This window comes from Petaurus breviceps, unplaced genomic scaffold (assembly GCF_028583685.1).
Source record: "Petaurus breviceps papuanus isolate PSGF00001 unplaced genomic scaffold, PetGlider_PUasm1.0 126, whole genome shotgun sequence".
NCBI classification, from domain to species: domain Eukaryota; kingdom Metazoa; phylum Chordata; class Mammalia; order Diprotodontia; family Petauridae; genus Petaurus; species Petaurus breviceps.
In genome coordinates this window covers 6,833,321-6,854,301 of record NW_027185655.1, presented here as the reverse complement: position 1 = coordinate 6,854,301, position 20,981 = coordinate 6,833,321, and the positions used below count along the sequence as shown (strand labels likewise).

At 39.8% G+C, this 20,981-nt stretch overlaps 2 protein-coding genes across 9 annotated transcripts in view; one reads left to right on the top strand and one right to left on the bottom strand.

Moving 5' to 3' along the window:
- The window catches only part of ART3 (ADP-ribosyltransferase 3 (inactive)), a 159,959-nt gene that overhangs the window by 53,111 nt on the left and 85,867 nt on the right, over window positions 1-20,981 (bottom strand). The window contains exon 1 of one of the 8 annotated variants that reach the window (XM_069092074.1): window positions 17,933-17,952. The exons of 5 other annotated variants lie outside the window; for them this stretch is intronic. The gene's annotated coding sequence lies outside the window, so the exon portion shown is untranslated. Of the gene's footprint in view, window positions 1-3,285; window positions 3,405-17,932; window positions 17,953-20,981 lie in introns of those variants that run through there. 2 more of the 8 variants (XM_069092049.1, XM_069092066.1) reach the window with 2 other exon arrangements.
- Window positions 13,004-15,688, top strand: CXCL11 (C-X-C motif chemokine ligand 11). Its single transcript, XM_069099013.1, has 4 exons — window positions 13,004-13,139; window positions 14,448-14,574; window positions 14,670-14,742; window positions 14,864-15,688. Exons 1-4 carry the CDS (start codon window positions 13,079-13,081, stop codon window positions 14,879-14,881), a joined length of 279 nt encoding a protein of 92 aa, XP_068955114.1. The 5' UTR covers window positions 13,004-13,078; the 3' UTR covers window positions 14,882-15,688.

The following is a 20,981-nucleotide window of genomic DNA, read 5'->3' as shown; positions in this document are numbered from 1 at the left end:
GGGGCTCGTTGAGAGGGAGTAACTAGATCTTCTGATCTACACGTCAGCAGCAGGCTGATCCTGATGTAGTCTTTGCCCATGGAACAAATGAAAATTTTAAATGGCCCATGGTTTTTCATTGGAGGAAATATGGTTGGAAGGTGTCCTTATAGGACTAAGAATCACTTTAAAAAGATCAAACTGTCACCAAGGCCAGTGGCTATTTGTGAAACCAGCAATACCATGTGTTTTCTATACTAATGGAAAATTACTCTTACTCTAAAACCCACCTTCCCACAAGAAACACTTCTCTGTATCACAACTGCCTTCTCTCTGCCTAGGCTTGTAACTTAGTATATGAAATAACCTTTTATTCATCGTGAAAGTGCTGTAATACTTGTCTAATATGTAATACATATTTGATCATCTATAAACATTAACTTGAGTTCCTAAATGTGAGACCTTTAACTCATGACCAACAAAGTGAAATCATTTGAAGAACTAAACTGTATCAATACTGATGTTCTTGTAATAATTACATCAGAAGACAAAAGTAGCAACTAATTGGTTCACAATTTTTCTTTGAAAAGGCAAATAAAGGAGTTAATCTCATACTCATCAAGCCCAAAAGAGAACTCATTATCCCTCCCCAAATCTTCCTCCTTCTGTAAGGGCACCACCATTCTTTCAGTCATCTTGGTTTTTAACCATCTAGCTCCTCTCACTTTTTTTTTTACAGAAAATAAAAAGCATTTATGATACTCAGGTATTAAGGCCTCACTCCAAGTGATCCACAAGCCTTTGGCCTCTTTTTTTCCTAAACATGAACTGTATTTTCCAATACACCTTTTTTTGACTCTATTCTGTAATGGCCCCTTACACTGAAGTCCCTAAATGTCAAAGTGTATTTTGTAGCTTGAAGTGAACTCTGAATGAAACAAGGGATTTTAAGAAGTGTGTGTGGGGGGGGAGGGTATATAGTCAAGGCATAGAAGACAGCCAGTGCAAAGGCCTGAAGGGAGGAGGTGGAGTGCCATAAAGAAAAACTTATATTTGATCCTACACGTAACAGGAAGTCCCTGTAGTTCATGGGGTGAAGGAATGCTATGGTTAGGTCTCTGCTTTAGGAAAATCATTTTGTGGGATGACAGATAGGAGAAGGGAGAGAGCCTTTACACAGGAAAATCAATGAGATTATGGTATAATGGTGCAATATTGTATAATAGTTCAGGTGAGAAGTGAGGAGGTCCTGAATTAGGCTGGTGGCTGTGTGAGTAAAGAGGAGGAAATGGATGGGAGAGATGTGAGAATTAACAAAACTTGGGAACTGCTTGGATATGTACATAAAACAATCAATTAGTTAGAGAAAACCTTAGAACTAATGTCAAATTAGAAGAAAGCATAAAGATTAGAGGATTGGACTGTATATTTTTAACTATAGTGACTTCAACATGCCTTTTAAACATGGAAAAAATGGAAAGCAGAAAAAAGAGAAAGATGCTGACCTTGACTGTCATTATTTCCTACATAAGCTTAATTGATGCACTGTTGTCATCACAATGAGGAGGCCAAAATAGCCTAGAAACCACTTTATTCCTATTACCTCACAAAACAGTGAAAAGCAATGGAGGAAAAAACAGAAGTCTTGACAAGAGACCCAACCCAACCATATCATTCCAATAATATTTACAGATGAAGCTGGTGGTAAAAGTAGACGGAATATGTGAACATTCTGTCAGCATTTCTATTATGATCTGTTTTCATTATGAATGGTAGCATAACCACCACGTATGATCTTCTCAGTGGTGAACTGATGTGCTATATCAGGATGTAAAAATGTTATTTAAGAAATGCATAATTGCTCAGAAGAGATCAACCTAATAGTCCATGCAGGAAAAACTAAGAATCATTTTCATCCATTTGGGTTTTCCTGTATGGATTTCCCTCATTTGAAGAAAAACACCTGTAGAACTGTATTTGTATTTACATTGCATTGTCTATTTGTATCTCAAAATGCCTAGCATAGTGTCTGGCCCATAACCTGTTCTTTTTTTTTTTTTTGGAGGGCAATTGGGGTTAAGTCACTTGCCCAAGGTCACATGGCTAGATCATAACATGTTCTTAATACATGCTCATTGATTAATTATTCATTAAGAAAAATATCTTTTAAGTATTTTTCTTTACTTCCTCAAATAGCACATCTGGGACTGAAGTACTTACATGTGATGGACCTAAACCTGAATAAGAAAAAGAGAAGAGACTGAGTTGCATTTAGAAAACTGTTGAGTATTTTTAACTTTCCCATGCTGCTCCCCAAAATAAAATTTATCTTTTAAACACAGTATCCTTCCAGTGATGATGTATGTTGGTTAGTCTTGGAACACATCTCCAAAGAACCAAAGTTGAGGGTGACACAAACGGCATAAAAGAGATGCATAAACATAGGCTACAGTGTGTTTCCAACAGTGACCAATGTGCAAAAACTGCTATAAAAGATAGTATTCAGAAAATGTAAGATTGGAAAAGGAGATGAGAAGTCATGTAGTAGGGTGAATAAGAATAATTAGGCATCACATGTATGCTACACTGGAATGTGCCCATGGAATGTGAAAAGGACTGAGGAAACCCTTGATGAGAGCTCAAACTGTCCTGAGGACACTCAGCAAGAGGTTTATTAGTAAACCAAGGAATATAAGAATGGGAAACCTTCACTTAACAAGAGGTCCAGTTTCCCCATGAATGACTGCAAGACCGATCGTAAGTACAGAAGTATGCCAAGGATAAGTATAGAGCAGGTAATGGTACAAGTCTGCAGCCCCTGTGAGTCCCAGATAGAAAGAACAGCACTTTATAAACACAAACCCCCAACTCCTACATTGTACAAACCTCTAAAATGTATCATGTAGTTGTAAGTCCAAAGGAAAGTAATTTTATAATTACTCAATATTTAAATATAGTATCATCCTCCCCCATGGAGACTGTAGATACTGCCACTGTAGCTTTGAGTGGCAACAGAATCTTGAAAAGCATTTTAACCAAAAAAAAAACCCAAAACATTACCACAATTACTATTAAAATATTTATGTACTTTAAAACACTGGAGGAAATGGTTCTGGACTAATTCTCGGTCTTAAATTCTATATTTCTTACATCCCATTTAAAACATTCATTTTACTTGACTCTAGTTCAAGTCATAAAATATTAAAACATTTCCTTAGACAAGTGCATTTCACCAACATTCATGAAAACCACATCATTCACATCAATGCAATTTCCTATTAAAGAGTTAAAATTGAGAATGTGTACCTCAGCTTCCCCCTTGCGGACATAGCTCCTCTATCACATACTCTGCTTTCAGATACCTTCCTTCCCACTAGCCCTGAAATAAAAGTCTCACCTATTCTGCCCTCCCTCCAGCCCTTCTTCCCTCTCTGGTAACACAGTCGGACTTCAGTGCTACTCTAATGTTTTCACTTTTCTGGATGAATCAAGCTTCTTTGAGGGGGTTGTTTCCCAACTTGCTAGTTTCTTAGTCTCTTAAATGTTTTTGTCTCTTAACAATAAGCACTATTATTCAAAACCTAGAATATTAACATGAGCATCCAGATTGACCTGGCGGTTTTCCATTAAATCATTTTCAAAGAAGTCAACTGAGGGCCACAGCACAAAGTTGCTTTTGTTATGAGAAAAATGATTTAACATTCACAGTGTTGTTAAAGATGTTTTTTACAGCCCACTCTTACAGAAATCAAGGAGAAGAGAGTCAATTCAATTAAGATATAGAACTTGGTTGTTTTTCACATTTCTAGTTCTATCTTAAAACATGAGCATTGTTTTCCAACAAATTCCTCAAAAAAAAAAATCAAAGCCATCTTAAAATGTTTTCTTCTTCGTTATCATATGAACAAGTTTAACTGTTTTCGATGATATTTATTATCATTATATTTATGTACGCATTTATACATAAATGCATGTCAGCTAGGAAAGGTAAACACAGCCATGTCCCCAGGTAAAATTTATTTGCAAATAAGGTATGAATATACATACAGCATACATAAATCACTATGACCAACATTTCCATATTAGCTACATTTTTTTTAAATACCCCAAAATATGCTTCAATCTGCACACAAAGTTGATCAGTTCTCTGTCTGGAGGTAAATAGCATTTTTTATGATGACTCCTTTGTAATTGTGGTGGATCACTGTATTGATCAGTTACCAAGTTTTTCACTTCTGATTACATTTACAATATTGCTGCTACTGCGTACACTCTTCTCATGGTTTTGTTTATTTCACTTTGCATCAATTCATATGTCTTTCTCAGGTTTTTCTGAAACCATCCCTTTCATTATTTCTCACAGCATAGTAGTATTTCATCACAGCAGCTAGGTGGCACAGTGGATAGAACTATGGACCTAGGGTCAGGAAGACCTGAGTTCAAATTCAGTCTTATGTACTTAAAAGCTGTACAACTCTTAACAATCACTTAAACTCTGTTTATGCCAGTTTTTCCATCTGAAATATGGGGTTAATAATAGCACTTACCTCCCAGGGTTGTTGTGAAAATCAAATGAGCCTGGCACATAGTAGCATTATATAAATGCTAGTTATTACTATTTTATGCTGTAACTTGTTCAGTCATTCCTCAGTTGATGAGTAGGTCCACAGTTTCCAATTCTTTGTCATCACAAAAAAAGGCTGATACAAACATTTTTGTGAATATATGTCTTTTTCCTTTTTCTTGATGTGTTTGTACAAAACCTTTTTAAATTTTTTGGTATCAAGATTACTCATTTTACCTCCCATGGGCCTCTCTCTTCATGAACTCTTCTTCTACTCATAGATCTGACTGGTAACTTTTTTCACATTCCCCTAATTTGCATATGGTATCACCTTTTATGTTTAAATCATTGAACCCATTTTGAATTTATCTTTGTATACAGTGTGAGATATCTCTTTCTCAGAGATGAGATTACACACTAATGTATAATTTATTAAGCCTTGGGAACTTGTCTATATTAATTCTCTATCTCTAGAAGGAGTATGGAGCATAAACTATCTTTTGGTGGTTATTGACCATTTCACAAGGCATGCACCCTGTACGTCCAATCAAAAAACCAAAAAGTTTCACTGTTTTGGGAGATATGTTTCTCAGTAGGTGAACTTCCTGCCAGGAACCATTTGGATCAAAGCATATAGTCTGCAAACACAATTCTCAAGATGTCAGCTTTGGCTGCCATCAAAGTCTACAACTATACCTCACCACACTGGATACCACAACCTGAGCACTTCAATCACACAGTGCTGAACATGTAAAGGGCACTGAGATTGGAACAAAAATCTCAGTAGAGTCAACATAGGGCATAGGAATGGCCACATATTGACTAGAATGGAAACTCACCAGGAATGATGTGAGAGCTTTTACACAATGCCTGCTGATATTAACTCGTGCCTTGGAGAGTCTGAGGATTTAGGCTAGATCCACACAAACACTACAATTCTTGGCTGTGACAGAAGTTGAAAGAATATTACCCATTAGCTAGAACTTCAAGCCAGAAGTGCTCCGAGAGAAGCAAATAAATAATATGATGGCTGAGTTTGTTACTAAAATCTTCAATAAGGAGATAAAGTTTTGCTAAGAAATGTTGGTGTTCATTGAGACAAACAAGTTAGCAGATCAGTGGAAAGATACTCACACCCACCTTTACTAAACTGGGCAATTTGTTTCTTACAAAAGAGACTCAGAGACTAACTGGGGTCCTATAAAGACAATTCATTGCAGTCACTGTTGACTTCGTTGATCTCCTTGATGAGCAGAGAGACACTGATAGGCTCTGGCCTAAGCAGATTTGAAACTAAAGGGACCACCTACTAGTTCTGCAATGAATGTCTAATCCAGGCAATGGCTCAGAAAGTGACATTTCACATGAAATCTCGGTGCACTGGAAGAAACCCAACAACCAGGTTCAGAGGGGAGAAAAGGCAGAATCTAGAGGCAGTACCTTTCCTGCATAAAAATACAGATAAAACAACCCCATGGATATAAAGATATAGAGAAGTGGAAGCAAATAAAAAATATCCATTTCTTGTTCTCTAGAAATATTAAGAAGTAAATATTTCTCTAGTCTAAAAATGATTCCCAGAATTGCCTCCTTAGAAAAGTGGGTTATAGTTGGAGGGAAAAAAAAGGCCTTACTTAAATGGAAATGGATTAAGAGAGAAGCTAAAGTTTGAACAGCGTGGATTTTTTTCTTATTTAGATCTTTGCCTTCCCCATTCTCTGAATTGATTCTGGCCTATAAGGGAAGTGCCCTCTTCTCTTACTCAGAAAGGACTGAAATAACCTTAATTTGCATCTCCACTGCTTTAGCAGAATGTCAAGCACATAGTAATCCCTTGGTAAAATTTTAATGACTGAAAGTTCTTTCAGTCTTTGAGGAAAGTGGTAAGAGAAGAAATTGAGTAGTAACTATCGTTCTGGAACATTAGCCCAAAACTATATTTTAATATATTATGATACTTTCCTTGTTCAAGATTTCTATAAGCATTTCTATAAACAAAATATCTTGGGCAGAGATGTCTGAGGGAATGGGGGTGGGGTGAGACCTATGCCAGTCTGGATATTTTTCTAAGCTAGAAATGCTTGGTTTGTAAAAAAAAAAAAAAATTAAAATAACAAAAAAAATTGTTTCTGGAAAGTTTATAACCAAAATGCATAGTATTCTTTTTTTTTCTTCCACAACACAGGGTGTAGTAACAGTTCTATTTAGGCCTCATACAAGTTCAATTTTAGGAATAAAGGACTGGTTTTGATGAGGACCATGATTATCTGAAACTTTCAAGCAGCTCAAATACCCAGGCAGAGAGATCAAATCTCTGGCTGAGGCAGCCTGGCAGACTGACAGGAAGGGTTCATCACAGAATGCTGTTGGCCTCAGAGAGGCAGCTGTGGCCAGAGCAGACACCAGAAAAGTGAATCAACAGCAGCTGTGGTGATTTCCAGACTTTTCAACCCATAAACTCCAAAAACAAAGTACAAGGTCAATCTGCTACTCTGTTGGAAAGGAAGGGCACTGTCTGGCCCCTGCCCCCAGGGTGAGAGGTGGCAGAGGCAGGGCAGCTGCAGTGAATGCCGCATGGCTGCCTTAGGAGCTCCTGGCCTACAGATCATTCAGAGGGTAATAGCTCTTGCTTTGACCTGCTTGGATCTGGGTTGCTTTTTTGGGCGGTGGCCTGGGGTGAGAAATGCCAGTTTGCCAGTGTAGTGTCTATAGAGAGGGCACCCTCCTCAGACCTCTGACAACATTTGCAAAAAACCCCAGTGATTTGGGACAAAGCCCTCCTCTCTGGAGTATTACCATGGCAAGAGCTCAAAAGTCAAGTAATTGACTAGCAATATGATCAAGCAGAGGAAGCATAGATAGATTATAGAATCCTTTTTGGGGGACAAAAAGGATCAAAGCATGGAATGGAAGGAAGATAGTGAAGTCAGAACTCCTGCATCAAAAACTTCCAAGAAAAATATGAATTGGTTACAGGCTATGGAGGAGCTCAAGAAGGATTTTGAAAATCAAGTAAGTGAAGTGGAGGAAAAACTGGGAAGAGAAATGAGAATGATGCAAGAAAATCATGAAGAGAGAGTCAACAACCTGACTAAAGAAAATAATGCATTAAAAAATAGACTAACTCAAATGGCAAAAGAGGCTCAAAAAGGCAATGAGGAGAAGAATGCCTTTAAAAGCTGAATTTGCCAGATGGGAAAAGAATATAAAAAGCTCACTGAAGAAAATAATTCCTTCAAAATTAGATTGGAGCAAATGGAAGCTAATGACTTTATGAGAAACCAAGACACAATTAAACTGATCCAAACAAATGAAACAATAGAAGGCAATGTGAAATATCGCATTGGAAAAAAATATTAACCTGTAAAATAGATCCAGGAGAGATAATTTAAAAATTATTGGGCTACCTGAAAGCTATGATCAAAAAAAGAACCTAGAAATCATCCTTCAAGAAATTCTCAAGGAAAATTGCCCTGATATTTTAGAACCAGAGGACAAAATAGAAATTGAAAGAACTCACTGATCACCTCTTGAAAAAGATCCCAAAAACAAAACTCCTAGAAATATTTTAGCCAAATTCCAGAGTTCCCAGGTCAAGGAGAAAATATTACAAGCAGCCAGGAAGAAACAATTTGAGTACTGTGGAAACACAATCAGGATAACACAAGATCTAGCAGCTTCTACATTAAGGGATAGAAGGGCTTGGAATATGCTATTTCGGAGGTCAAAGGAGCTAGGATTAAAACCAAGAATCACCTACCCAGCAAAACTGAGTATTATGTTTCAGGGGAAAATATGGTCATTCAATGAAATAGAGGACTTTCAAGCATTCTTGATGAAAAAACCAGAGTTGAATAGAAAATTTGACTTTCAAATACAAGAAGCAAGAGAAGCATGAGAAGGTAAACAGGGAAAACAAATCATAAGGAACTTATTAAAATCGAACTATTTATATTCCTATATGGTAAAACGATAATTGTAACTCATGAGATTTTTCTCAGTATGAGGATAGTTGAAGGGAATATATATTTATGCATACATATATATGTTTATATAGGAGGGTATATGTGCATATAAATACATATGTGAATGTGTGTATATATGTGTACATGTACACATAGACAAAGGGTACAGGATCAGTTGAATAGGAATGGATAATATCTAAAAAGTAAAATTAAGAGGTGAGAGAGGAATATAATAAGACGAGATAGGGAAAGATAGAATAGGGTAAATTACCTCATACAAAAGAGGGAAGAGTAAACTGTTACAATAGAGGGGAAGAACAGGAAGGCCAAAGAGAATGGGGGCAACTTTAGTCACAATGAATTTTGCTTAAGGAGGGAATAACATACACACTAAATTGGGTATCTTACCCTACAGGAAAGTAGGGGGCGAGGGGATAAGAGGGGGGATGGCAGAAGGGAGGGTTGATGGGGGAGGGAGGGTAGAAAGAAGTACTCACTTTTGAAAAGGGAAAGGGTCAAAGTAGAAAATAGAATAAGTGGGGGGTGGGATAGGATGGAGGGAAATATAGTCATTCTTTCACAATATATCTACTATGGAAATGTTTTGCGTAACTACACATACATAAGCTATACTGAATCACTTTTCTTCCCAGTAGGGGTGGGTGATGAGGGAAGGAAAAGAATCTAGAAATCAAATGTTGAAAAATATATATTATTAATATTTTTTACATGTAACTGGGAAATAATATGTGCAGGCACTGGGGTATAGAGGTCCATCTTGCCCTGCTAGAAAGTCAGAGGGGGGAGGGGGAGGATGTAGGAGAGAGCAGATTGGGAGAGGGGGTATTCAGTAGAATCGCTATTTTGGGGTTGGGGCCAGCGGAGGGACGGGGAGAAAATTTGTAACTCAAAATCTTGTGGAAATGGATGTTGAAAACTAAAAACAAACAAATTAAACAAAAACAAAACAAAATGACATCCTGTCCCTGCACCAGCACCCTCTAGTACACTTCCTCCCCTTTTCAGCGTCCTTTTGGGTAGTCTCTTCCTCCAGTAGTTTGTAAGCTCCTTACAAGTAGAAATTGTCTTTCTTTTTATTTATATCCTTAGTTCTTGGCACGGTGTTTAGAGCACAGTAGGACTTTAATAGATGTTTATTTTTTATTGACTAAGATATATACAGGATAAATTTTAAATAATCAACAGAGAAATGGCACTGGAATTAAAGAGAATCTGAAAAGGCTTCCTATAGAAGGCAGGATTTTAACTGAGACTTGAAGAAAACTAGGATGTAAGGAAGGGGAAGGAAAACATTCCAAGCACGGCAGACCACCAGTGAAAATGCTGAAAGTTGGGAGATGGAGCATCTTGCTCAGAAAACAGCATTGAAGTCAATGTCATTCTATGGTATAGTACATGGTGGGGAAATAAGGTATAAGGAAACTGAAAAGGTAGGATGAGAGGGCCAGGTTATGAAGGGCTTTTGAACACCAAAAAAGATTTTATATTTGATTTTGGAAGTGCTAGAATCGCTAGAGTTTATAGAGGGAAGGGTTACATGGTCAGACCTGTACTTTAGGAAAATCACTTTGGAGGCTGAACGGAGGATGGATTGGAGTGGGAGGAACTTGTGGCCAGGAGACCCCACCAGTAAACTATTGTAATAATTCAGGTATGAGGTGATGAGGACCGGCACCAGGATGGTGGCAGTGTTGGTGGAGAGAAGGGGAACTTTACAATATATGTTATGAAGATGGGTGGCTAGGTGGCACAGTGAGTGAAGCGCCGGCCCCAGAGTCAGGAGGACCCGAGTTCTGTTTCTGCCTCAGACACTTAACACCCACACACACAAAAAAAAACAACTAGCCATGTAACCTTGGGCAAGTTACTTAACCCCAATTGCCCTCTAGAGTAAAAAAAAAAAAAAATATATATATATATATATATATATATGTTATGAAGATAAAATCATAGGCATTGGATAAGATTGGATATGTGGGGGCAGTGAGAGAGAATGTAGAGCTGAAGGTGACATCTATGTTGAGCCTGGGTGACAGGGATGATGGCAATAGAATGAGGGGTGGATTTGGGAGGAAAGAGAATTAGTTCGGTTTGGGATATGTTGAGTTGGAGGCATCCACAAGATATTCAGTTGAAGACGTTTGAGACGTCCAGTAGGTAACTGGAGACGAGAGAGGTCACCAGAGAGGTTAAGGCTGGATAGGCAAATCTGAGGATCATCAGCATAGGGATGATCTTTGAAGCCATGAGAGCTAATGAGATCATAAGTGGTACAGAGGGACAAGCCCCGGACAGACAGGAGAGTCACTTGTGGTTAGTGGGCATCACCTGAATAAAAAGCCAGCAAAGGGGATGAGGAGAAGCCAGGCAGTAGGGGGAGCAGCAGAAGCTCACACGTGAAGGACTTGCTGATCTGGAGTAAGTTCCTCTTTGATCTTTTCATCATTATTTCTGTGCTTGTCACACACGCGCTGTCGCTAAATCTGTTAGTGATGCATAGTAATGCTTCTTTGCATAAACACTGTGCTGCTCTGTAGGCTAAATGAGGTGATGGCTGTTTCTCACGCGTACCTCCCTGCGCTTCTGTGGATATCCACGGCCCGCTGTGACGTGCGCAGGTAGCGGCTTGCATGCAGATCAGACCCGTAGTCACTGAAGCAATCTGTTCAGTGACACTCTCGCACGTTGCCAAGTCTACAGTTTATGCTACTGAAGTAAATTTGCTCTTCAGGGTACCTTAAGATGACCACTCTGCTCTCTTGTCTGCTACTTATTTTGATACTATGCTGTGTCAAACAAAATGCGGCCAATTTTGCAAAAGGCTGAAAAGTTCCTAAATGCAGTGCTCCCTTGGTATTGCAAAGGGGCCTAGCGGGACAGAAAAGAACCCCTGATGATGGTTCTGGCAGAAATCCTCGACCATTCTTCCACTCTCCATCCCCTGAAAAACTGGACTGAGCTGGGTCTGCCACGGCTAGGCTCCTGCTAAACCAGCCAGTCCCCCCCAGGAGAGGAGGCCAGGAGCTTCCACAGAGTAGGGAGCTCAGGAAAGCAGGAGAAAAGTGGAGAAGGGTATGCTCCAGGAAGCAGTCCCTACAAAGCAATGGCAGACGCTCAGCAGGGAAGAAACCATGGACAACAACCACTACTCAAAGAGCAGCTGAGTCGGGGGATGAGATGCACAGACTCTCAGGGCAGGAGGGATGCCTGCAAGCACACTCTCACTCCCTTCTTTTCTTCGTGCTCCCTCTCTTTCTGTTCCACAGTGTGACTTCCCAGAAGCTCCACTTCTAAACAGTCTTTTTGCTTTCGATTTCATTTCATCTTTTAAGTATAATCAATGTGGTTAACCATTCCATTTGCTCCAAATGTATTGGGCAAATGCACCCATGAGAAACAATGGGAAAAAAAAGATAAACAATGGGGGCAGTGTGTAAGGGAGATAAGCTAGAAGAAAGAAATCAATTTTACAACTGGCTTATAATTCAGCTGAGAAATTCTCTGGTTAAGAGAGGTTTGAGTTGCAGGAGAAGAATGACTGATTTATATTTTTAAGTTCCCAGAAGGGCAGAAAAACTTAAGTCAGGCCTCTCGACATACTAATCCGCATTTGTCACTGAGGGCGAAGTCATGAACTGTGCTGCCAGGACAGGTGGTACCTTGAAATTGCCTTTCCCATGGTCTATGTCGGGTTGAAAAGGAAATCCACTTAGGTGCTGCCAGGTGGCACAGTGAGTAAGAGCGCTGGCCCGGCATCAGGAGACCTGGGATGGGTTCCGGCCTCAGATACGCGGCACCCACACAAAATAATTGGCCATGTAACCTTGAGCAAGTTACTTAACCCCAATAGCTTAAAAAAAAAAAAAAAAGGAAAACCTCTTTTCTAGGCACAAAGAATTAGCTGGAGAGTGTCATGCCTGAGAGGAGGACCCTAAAAGAATGGCCTGAGGGTTAGGGGGAGTGAAAAGGCATGACCGACCCCCACCAGCCCAACCAGGCAGGAGCCCCACTACCAACACTATCGGCTACACAGTGTAGTCTGTATTCTCTTATCTGTGTTTTCTCCAACAGACTGAGAGCCTCTCAAGGGCTGGGGCTCACAGCACTTTGCAGGGTTCCTCGCGTGTCATAAGTGCTCAATAAACATTTATTAAATTGGACTGGATTTGCACATAGAGAAGGCAATTTAAAGAACTGGTCAAAACAGGATGGAACAAAGCTCTTTTATTTTTAAGTAATAAACAGTAACTCATACAGAAATAAACAAAAGATTCAAATCAATACAAATCCAAAAATGGTGAAATAAGCCATTCACAATTTCTCAAAATAAAAAAGGAAAACATTATATTCTCTTCAGCAAAATAATAACAAAAGCTTGTAAAAGTAACAATTTACAGGAATAAAAAAATGGAAGCAAACCCTTTTGGGGAATGACTCAAGGGAAATTCCCACTGTCACATGCTGCAGCACAGGTATATAGAACTTATATATGACAGTTCAAAACTTTCTTCCTGTTCATCATTCCTAGGATCCAGCAGCAACAACAAACATGAGTCTGAAGGTTCTGGCTATACTTTTAGCCATATCCCTCTATTCTACTGCTGTTCACGGTATAGTCGAATTTTTTTTTTTACTAGTTATGCCCAAGGATATTTCCTTCTCTGACCCTTCAACTCTCCTCATTCTCTTATCAGTTGTTTCAAATCTTAACCTTTTTTTTCTTCTTTCATTCTAAAGTACCTGCTCAAAATCTACCTTTTTGTGGTAAGTACTAGCAAATACTATACCTTTGGCACAAAATGCTAGAAGTATCTATGGCTTTAGAAAGCAGTTATCCCTGACAAGATCTTTTTTACATGCTACAGCATCAGGCAAGTACCAGCAGCAGCTGTTTATATTTGAGGGCAATCATATCACCTGGTAGAAAACATTTCTGACCACAAGTTATAGCTCAGACTACATAGTTAACAAGTGGCAGAACTGTGAGGTGAACCCAGGTTCTCTTACTGAAAAGCTGTGGGTGCTTTTCAATGCCTAACATGCTGCCTCTTCTAGATGGAACAGTAAATTACAGAGCCAAAATCTGAACTACATTTGGGTTTTAACAATTCTTTGTTCTTTGTATTATTCATTTTTGATCATTTTGTGATGCTTGTTCTTTCCATTGATATTGACATAGTCATTCCGTATATAGACTGTTTTACTGGTTTTGTTTACTTCATATCACAGTTCATGGAGATTACTCTAGGTTTCTTGGTAGTCATCATATTTATTTCTTATAGCACAGCCAAATTCCCTTACATTCATATACCACAATGTATTTGGCCATTCCTCAGTCTATAGGCTCTATCTTGCCAGTTCTCTGCTATCATAAAAAGTGCTATTATAAGAATCTCATATATATGGAGTATTTCTTCTTATTAGTGATCTCCCTTTGGATAGATGCCCAGTAGTGTAATCTCTGCCTTAGGGTACACATCTATCAGCTGTATAATCCTAAAGTACTTTCTGGAATGGTTGTACTAATTCACAAATACACCAATAATGCATTAGTTTTTCCATATTCCTTCCAACACAGATTATTCCCACCTTTTATCATCTTTGCCAATATGTTAGGTAAGCTCGTTAATTGTTAAAAGGGAAATAATTAGATGTATCCCACCATAACCTAGGGTACCACATCAGTTTCCTCTACACCACTCTGTCAAATCTTTTTCTTTAATGTTTTGCTTAAGTTTAAAATTAAAAATTGTATTAATCTGACTTAAACCCTTCTTTCAAAATAAACACTATTACTATGTTACTTAGTAAATGATCTTTTTACCGATGAAAACAGTTTACATATAAACAAAATTCATGTAATATATAGACTATTATAACTGCTAGTGTTGCTAATTAATATGTCATGTCTTGTCCAGGCTTCCTCATGTTCCACAGGAGCCCGTGCCTCTGTAGAGGAACTCTAGTGGAGGCAGTAAATCCAGCAAACATTAAAAAAGCCTCAATCTTTTTTCCGAGTAGCAGGTGCCAAAAAAAAGAAATAATGTAAGTAAATGACTGAATGATGATGAAGACAATGGTATTTATTCAGTTTTACTTCAGAAATTTGATAGAGGTTCTTTCTGATTCTCTGTTAATAGTATCACCCTGAAAAGAGGTGGGGTCAAAATATGCTTGAATACAGAATCCAAACAAGGAAAGCTAATCCTGAAGGTAGGCTCAAGGATACTGTTGCTAGTTTTCTTTTGTCCCCTTTCTGCCAAACATTTAAAGTCACATCTTTACTTTGGAAAGAAGGAAAACATTAACAGATAACTCCTTTTTTGTTTTACAGAGAATTATAAAAAAATAATTCTTAAAAAAGAAGATCATAAAGCACCATAAAGGACTTCAAAACTTTGATTAAGTCCTTTCATGACTACTAAACCACTCACTAACCACTGATTGGGGGGCATTGGAGGAAATGGCCTTTCAGGTCCTTTCCAGGTCTAGATCTATAATCTTATAATCCACCCTTTAGTCTAGACAGCTTCTTTCCCTGTGTCAGCCTACATCCATCCATGAACTAGCTTCAACGGTCTAACCCAAGAACCACCAAGGAGCTCTGTGGTATACAGCTGGTGTACAGGGTTTGTGAAAAGTTACTTTCCTTTCTCAACTGACTATCTGATTCTCTTGTTTCGGTTACAGTGTCTCATGTTGCTATCATGAGTTGTAGCAGAGACATCAACATGTATCACTATGAGTCAAAACATGATAGCTCCAAATTCATAAATGCTATAGGATATCATATTAGTAATGGATTTTTATACATAAAGCATGGTTAACCTTTGGATGAAAAGTATACTTTGTAGTTAGTGAGGGAAGAGGTTTTATTCTTCATGGTGTTTTCATAACAAAGAATTAGCTTGCTAAGTGCCCTTGTAAAAGGAAATTAAGAACCAGGGAAAAGAAGAGCTGAGATGTCCCAGCTTACAGTGGCAGCGCAAGTAGTGACTCAAGGGAACACGTTCACTTTTTTTTTTTTTCATTGAAATGTACATTTTAATTTTTTCTACCTTTGGAAATGATAAATAGAACTATTGTGGACATTCTTAAAATGAGAAATGATTTTGTATGTTAAAGAAATGTGATGGAAAATAAATCAGTTTTGACTAATCATCTTCGCATTTTCGTTTTTTTTAACCTGAGAAGTGTTTAAGTCTTTTAGTCTGATCATATCTCAGTATCTTATGCTAAAAATTGGAGATACTTTAACCTGATTCATTTTGAAATGGATCAAAATAATTTCCTATTACCAGTTATAGAAACCTAAGAATGGAAACTGCTACCTCATTCCTAAATGTTTAGGATTACTGAAACAATTTCACCTTGGAACTTATGGACTGACAATGAAGATATAAAGTGTCTATGAGTGAATGCAACATCTTACCAATAACGATTTGTGCACAGACTGGTGCATAAGACATTATTCATGACATGTCTGACTAGGGAGCAGGTGGGCTAATCATATAGTGGGAATGAGGGATAGCAAATGGACATCCCCACCAACGTCCCCTCTGAAGCAAACCACCTCTTCCAGCAGACCCTCTGGAAAGCCTGATCCAAAAGTACCAAATTTACTTTCATCTTCAACATTTTCCCTTTCTCACTCTTTTGATCTTCTTGTACTCACTGATGCCCGGCTCTCTCCTCCACCACCCCTACACTCACTGGGTGGGATGGAAAGTCAGAATACCCCCTTTCCCAATGCCACTTACTTTCAGGCTCTCTTTCTACCAGCATCATTCAAAAACCTCTAGTCATTTGGAGTTTGTACAATCCGTATTTCTCACGCAATCACAAATCTGGCAGCTGTTGTCTACAGACCTCCAAACATTTCCTTCCTTTCTCAATGAGTTCACTGCCCGGCTCTTACTCTCTTCCTTAACTGCTCCCCTCATGCTAGAGGATCTCAACATTTATATTTATATTTCCTCAAACACTTGAACCTCCCAGGTTCTCATTCCCCATGACCTGTTCCTGCATGCCACCTCAGCTACACAGAGTTGGTCATATCCTTGATCCTGTCATCACTCACAAATTCACCACGTCTAGGTTCATGAACTCTAAAACTCCTTTGATCACAATCTGCTATAATGCTACTTCCCACTCTGCCCAGCTCTTCACCCCCACCATGACCTCCAGTCTAACCCTCACTTCTGTCCCAGATCATTATCCTGCACTGGCTGTATTCTCTTCTCTTTCCCCTCTGGACCCCTTGATGACCTATATCCTCTATTCCTGAATCTCTTACCCAATCATCTTACTGAAAATCTAGCCTTGCCACGCCTCAGCATTGGATAGCTCCCAACACCTGATGCCTTTGCTCTTACCCATGCATTGCTGAATGAAGGAGAAAATCACAAAACTGTGCCATCTGGGTCCACTACAAATTTCCATTGCATAATGTCAGTTGGGCCCTCGTTATGGTGAGGAAACCCTTCTAACCTTCCCTAACTGACCTCCCCATTCACCACAATGGCTCTTCTAAACTTTTCTATCCCACCTCAAATCCCCCATGGCTCTCCTGCCCCCAAGTCTTCTCAGCTGAGAATTCTGCTTGATAATCATTAAACATCATATTTTGGCCAAAACCTAAATAATCAAACGGGCTATTTTGTCTCATTTTTAAAAGTCTCCTTTTTGTTTTATCAGCCATTGAAGAGACCAGATAAGGCTGGGAGTAGGAACATAAATTCCAAACAGACCCAGCTTTGTTTTGCTCGAGCGAGCCCAGAGAATACCTCTCCTTATGTCAACAAACCAGAAGAGGCCTACTTTATGACCCTTCAGGACGAGACCCTCAACTCAGGGCATTAACTTGAGTAATGGGACTTTTTCTTATCTTGAGATTTTCCGAACATATACCTTGTTATGGAATGATAATGGTAAGGAAAACACAGATGTTCTGAATCGTAATTTCAATTGACACTTTGTCAGCTCTCTTGTTTTTCTGTATTTATCATTTATCCAATTAAGAAATTCCTTTCTCATACAATGATTAAACCATTATGAGGATCATAAATTTGTGTGTCTCAATCACCCCTAATTGGGATGGTCCTAAAATATACTTAAGCTCTCTCATCCTTTTGTTCTGGAGTCAGGACTTAGCTCCTGCCTCCTTGGGCAAGTATCTGCTAGCTTTGGGGAATAAATTCTGTAACTGTACACACTATTTGTTTGTCTCCTTTAACCAATTCTACAATAGAGGTCGATATGCTTCATATTTCCCTGAAATAATGGAGCCCATTCCCTGAGCATTTCCTCTTCTCCCCTCCCCCTTACTTCATCTCACTAAGATGCCTTTTGCCCCTCTCCCCTGCTTCACCCCTTTTTCACATGAAAAGGCAATCCCCTTTACCTGCACAAGTCACCCCATTCTCTTGTCTCCTCCAGCAGACTGCTCTCTCTAACATCCTCTCTATCGCTTAAAATTTCTTCCTGTCTTCTTGCTGTTTCCCTATTGGCTACAAATGGACCCATGTTTTCCCCATGCTCAAAATCCCTCATGTAATCCACTGATGGCAATTGTCCTATATCTCTTCTCCTTTTTGGCTAAATCCACTGAGAAGACTGTCTTCATGCCTCCACTTTCTTTCCTCCTACCAGCTCCTTAACTCTCAGCAGTCTGGTTTCTCACCTCATCAACCAAATGAAATTGCTCTCTCCAGTGGAGAAGTGTCTCTTAATCACTCAGTCTTATCAGCTTTTTCAGACTTTCTCCTTCCTCTGCAGCCTTTGACACCATCAATCAGCCTCTTCAGGTTTTCATGACACTGCTGTCTCCTGATTCTTCTCCTACCTGTCTGACTGCTTTTTCTCAGTCTCCTTTGCTCTTCAGAGTCCCTGCCGGGTGCAACGACTAAACTGCTGGGCTTAGACTCACAAGATCTGAGTTCAAATCCAACTTTAGACACTTCCTAGCTGGGTAACAGTGAGCAAGTAATTTATTGTCTGCCTTAACTTCCTCAGCTATAAAATGGGAATAGTAATAGTACCATCTTTGCAGGACTACTGAAAGGATCCAATGTGATATCTGTAAAGCACTTAGCACAGCGTCTGACACAAAGCAGACAGTTCCCTTCCTTTCCCTCTTAATCCTGATTGGCCCTGTTAAGTACACATGTGCCCCAAGGCTCTGTCCTGGGACCCCTTCTCCCTCTGTATTATTTCAGTTAATGATCTCATCAGTTTCCATCGATTCAACTAATATCTCTTACGCAAATTATTCTCAGATTTGTCTGGCCAGCCCTCATCTTTCTTCTGACCGCCAGTCTCACATCTCTGCCTGTTGGCCATCTTAAACTCAACATGTCCATAATTGAAATTTTCTTTCTTCCCAAATCCTCCCCTCTTCCTGATTTCCCTGTCATTGTGAAAGAAACCATAATCCTCCTTCCCATCACCAGCAGCATCCTTGGCTCTTCACTCTTATTCCTTGTATCCAATCTTGTTGTTTTTACCTTTATAACATCTCTGGTTTATGCTCTCCTCTGACGAGGCTACAGCCCTGGTAAAGACCCTTATCCCTTCATGCCTGGACAACTGCAATAGCCTGCTGGTTGGTCTTCTTGTCTCAAGTCTATCCCCACTAGGCCATCCCCCACCCAATTGCCAAACTGATCTTCCTAAAATAAATACAAGTATGACTATGTTACCACCCTGTTCAATCAACTCCAGGGGCTTCCTGTTGCCTTAACTATCGAATCTACATCATGTCTGGCTTTTGAAGCCCTCTATAATTTCTCCACCTTTCCAGTCTTTATGCACCTTCCCCATCCTCCCAACCCCACATACTCTGCAGTCCTATGACACTAGTCTCCTTGCTGGTCCTCACACTAGACAATCAATCTCCCTAAGGCAGTACTCTCACTTGCTGTCCCCTGTAGCCCGGCCTCTCTCCCTCCTCATCTCTGCTTCCTAGATTCCATAGCTTCCTTCAAGCCTAAGCCAAAGGCCCACCTTCTGCAAGAAGCCTTCTCACATCCCTCTTCATGCTGGTTCCCTCTCTCTGCTGATTACCTCCAACTTATCCTGTCTATATCTTGTTTGTATACAGCTGTTTGCCTGTTGTTTCTTCTAGTGGGCTGTACATTCCTTTTTTTAGACATTACTTGAGAACAGGGACTGTCAGGGAGACAAGCCAATAAACATTTATTAAGCACTTACTCCATACCCAGCACTATGATAAATGCTGGGAATCCAAATACAAGTAAAAAGAAAGGCTCTTTCCTCAAGGGGATTATATTCTAATGGGGCTAAGCAGGGAGGAGGAATGTACCCAGGGAGGGGGCTATGGGAGCAGTCCAGACTGCAGCCTGGTGTACCCTGGGCACTCTGCTTAAATGGAATTTTAGGAGGAGATATCCAATCAGAGGAGGGATGACAGGAGACAGAGGTAACTTTGGAAGTATGAACTGCGCAGCCGACGTGATCTTCCGGTCTCAAGTTTCTAGAGGAAGAGTTTTTCAAGTCTTTTGCCTATCTTTTTGTCTCTAGCACTTAGCAAAAAGGAGGCCCTTAATGCTAGTTCACTGACTGACTGGTCCACCAGCATAGCAGGCAGATTCCCTATGGAAGATGTACAGGAAGAAAGGCACACACACAAAAAAAGGCACAAAAATTTCACAGGATAAGAAAAGTGAACGGGCTGCAATCTGAAACTTTGGAAGGAGTACTTACTTGGATGAGAGATTTTGGATTCACTTAAGTATTTTACACAAACACGTAAAATTTAAAAAGGCAAGATATTGACTTTAGTATCGACAGGATTACACCAAAGAATTCAAATCAAGACATTATGTTTGGTGCTGGGTACAAAGGCAGATGTAGGCAGCTAGGTGGTATGTGCATAGAGTGACAAGACTAGAGTCAGGTACACCTGAGTTCAATATTGACCTCAGACACTAGCTGTGTGACCCTAGACAAGTCACTTAACCCTATTTGCTTCAGTTTCCTCATCAGTAAAATGAGCTGGAAAAAGAAACAGCAAACCACTCCTGTATCCTTGCCAAGAAAACCCCAAATGGGATCACACAGTAGGGATATGACTGAACAACAACAGAAAATAGGATAATGTAAGGGTTATGGGATTTAAAGATCTCCCATGCCCCATGGACATGCTGACATAGCAGAGCAAGAGAAAGTGAAAAGCCGAGCTAACGGTCCTGCGGTTGGCAGTTGGCGGCGGTTGCCTTTTTTTTTTTTTTTTAGTTAGGACCCCTGCTGAGCACCGCCAGGGGCCGGAGCTGCTGGGAGCAGGACTTTCTGCTAAGGACTCCTGCTGAGGACTGCCAGGGGCCGGAGCTGCTGGGAGCCCGCTTCCAGGATGCTGGGTGGTTGCTGTGAGTGGGGAGAGGAGGACCTTTGCCTGAGGTAGCCTGTTCTGTTTTAAAGGCTTGAAAATGTGA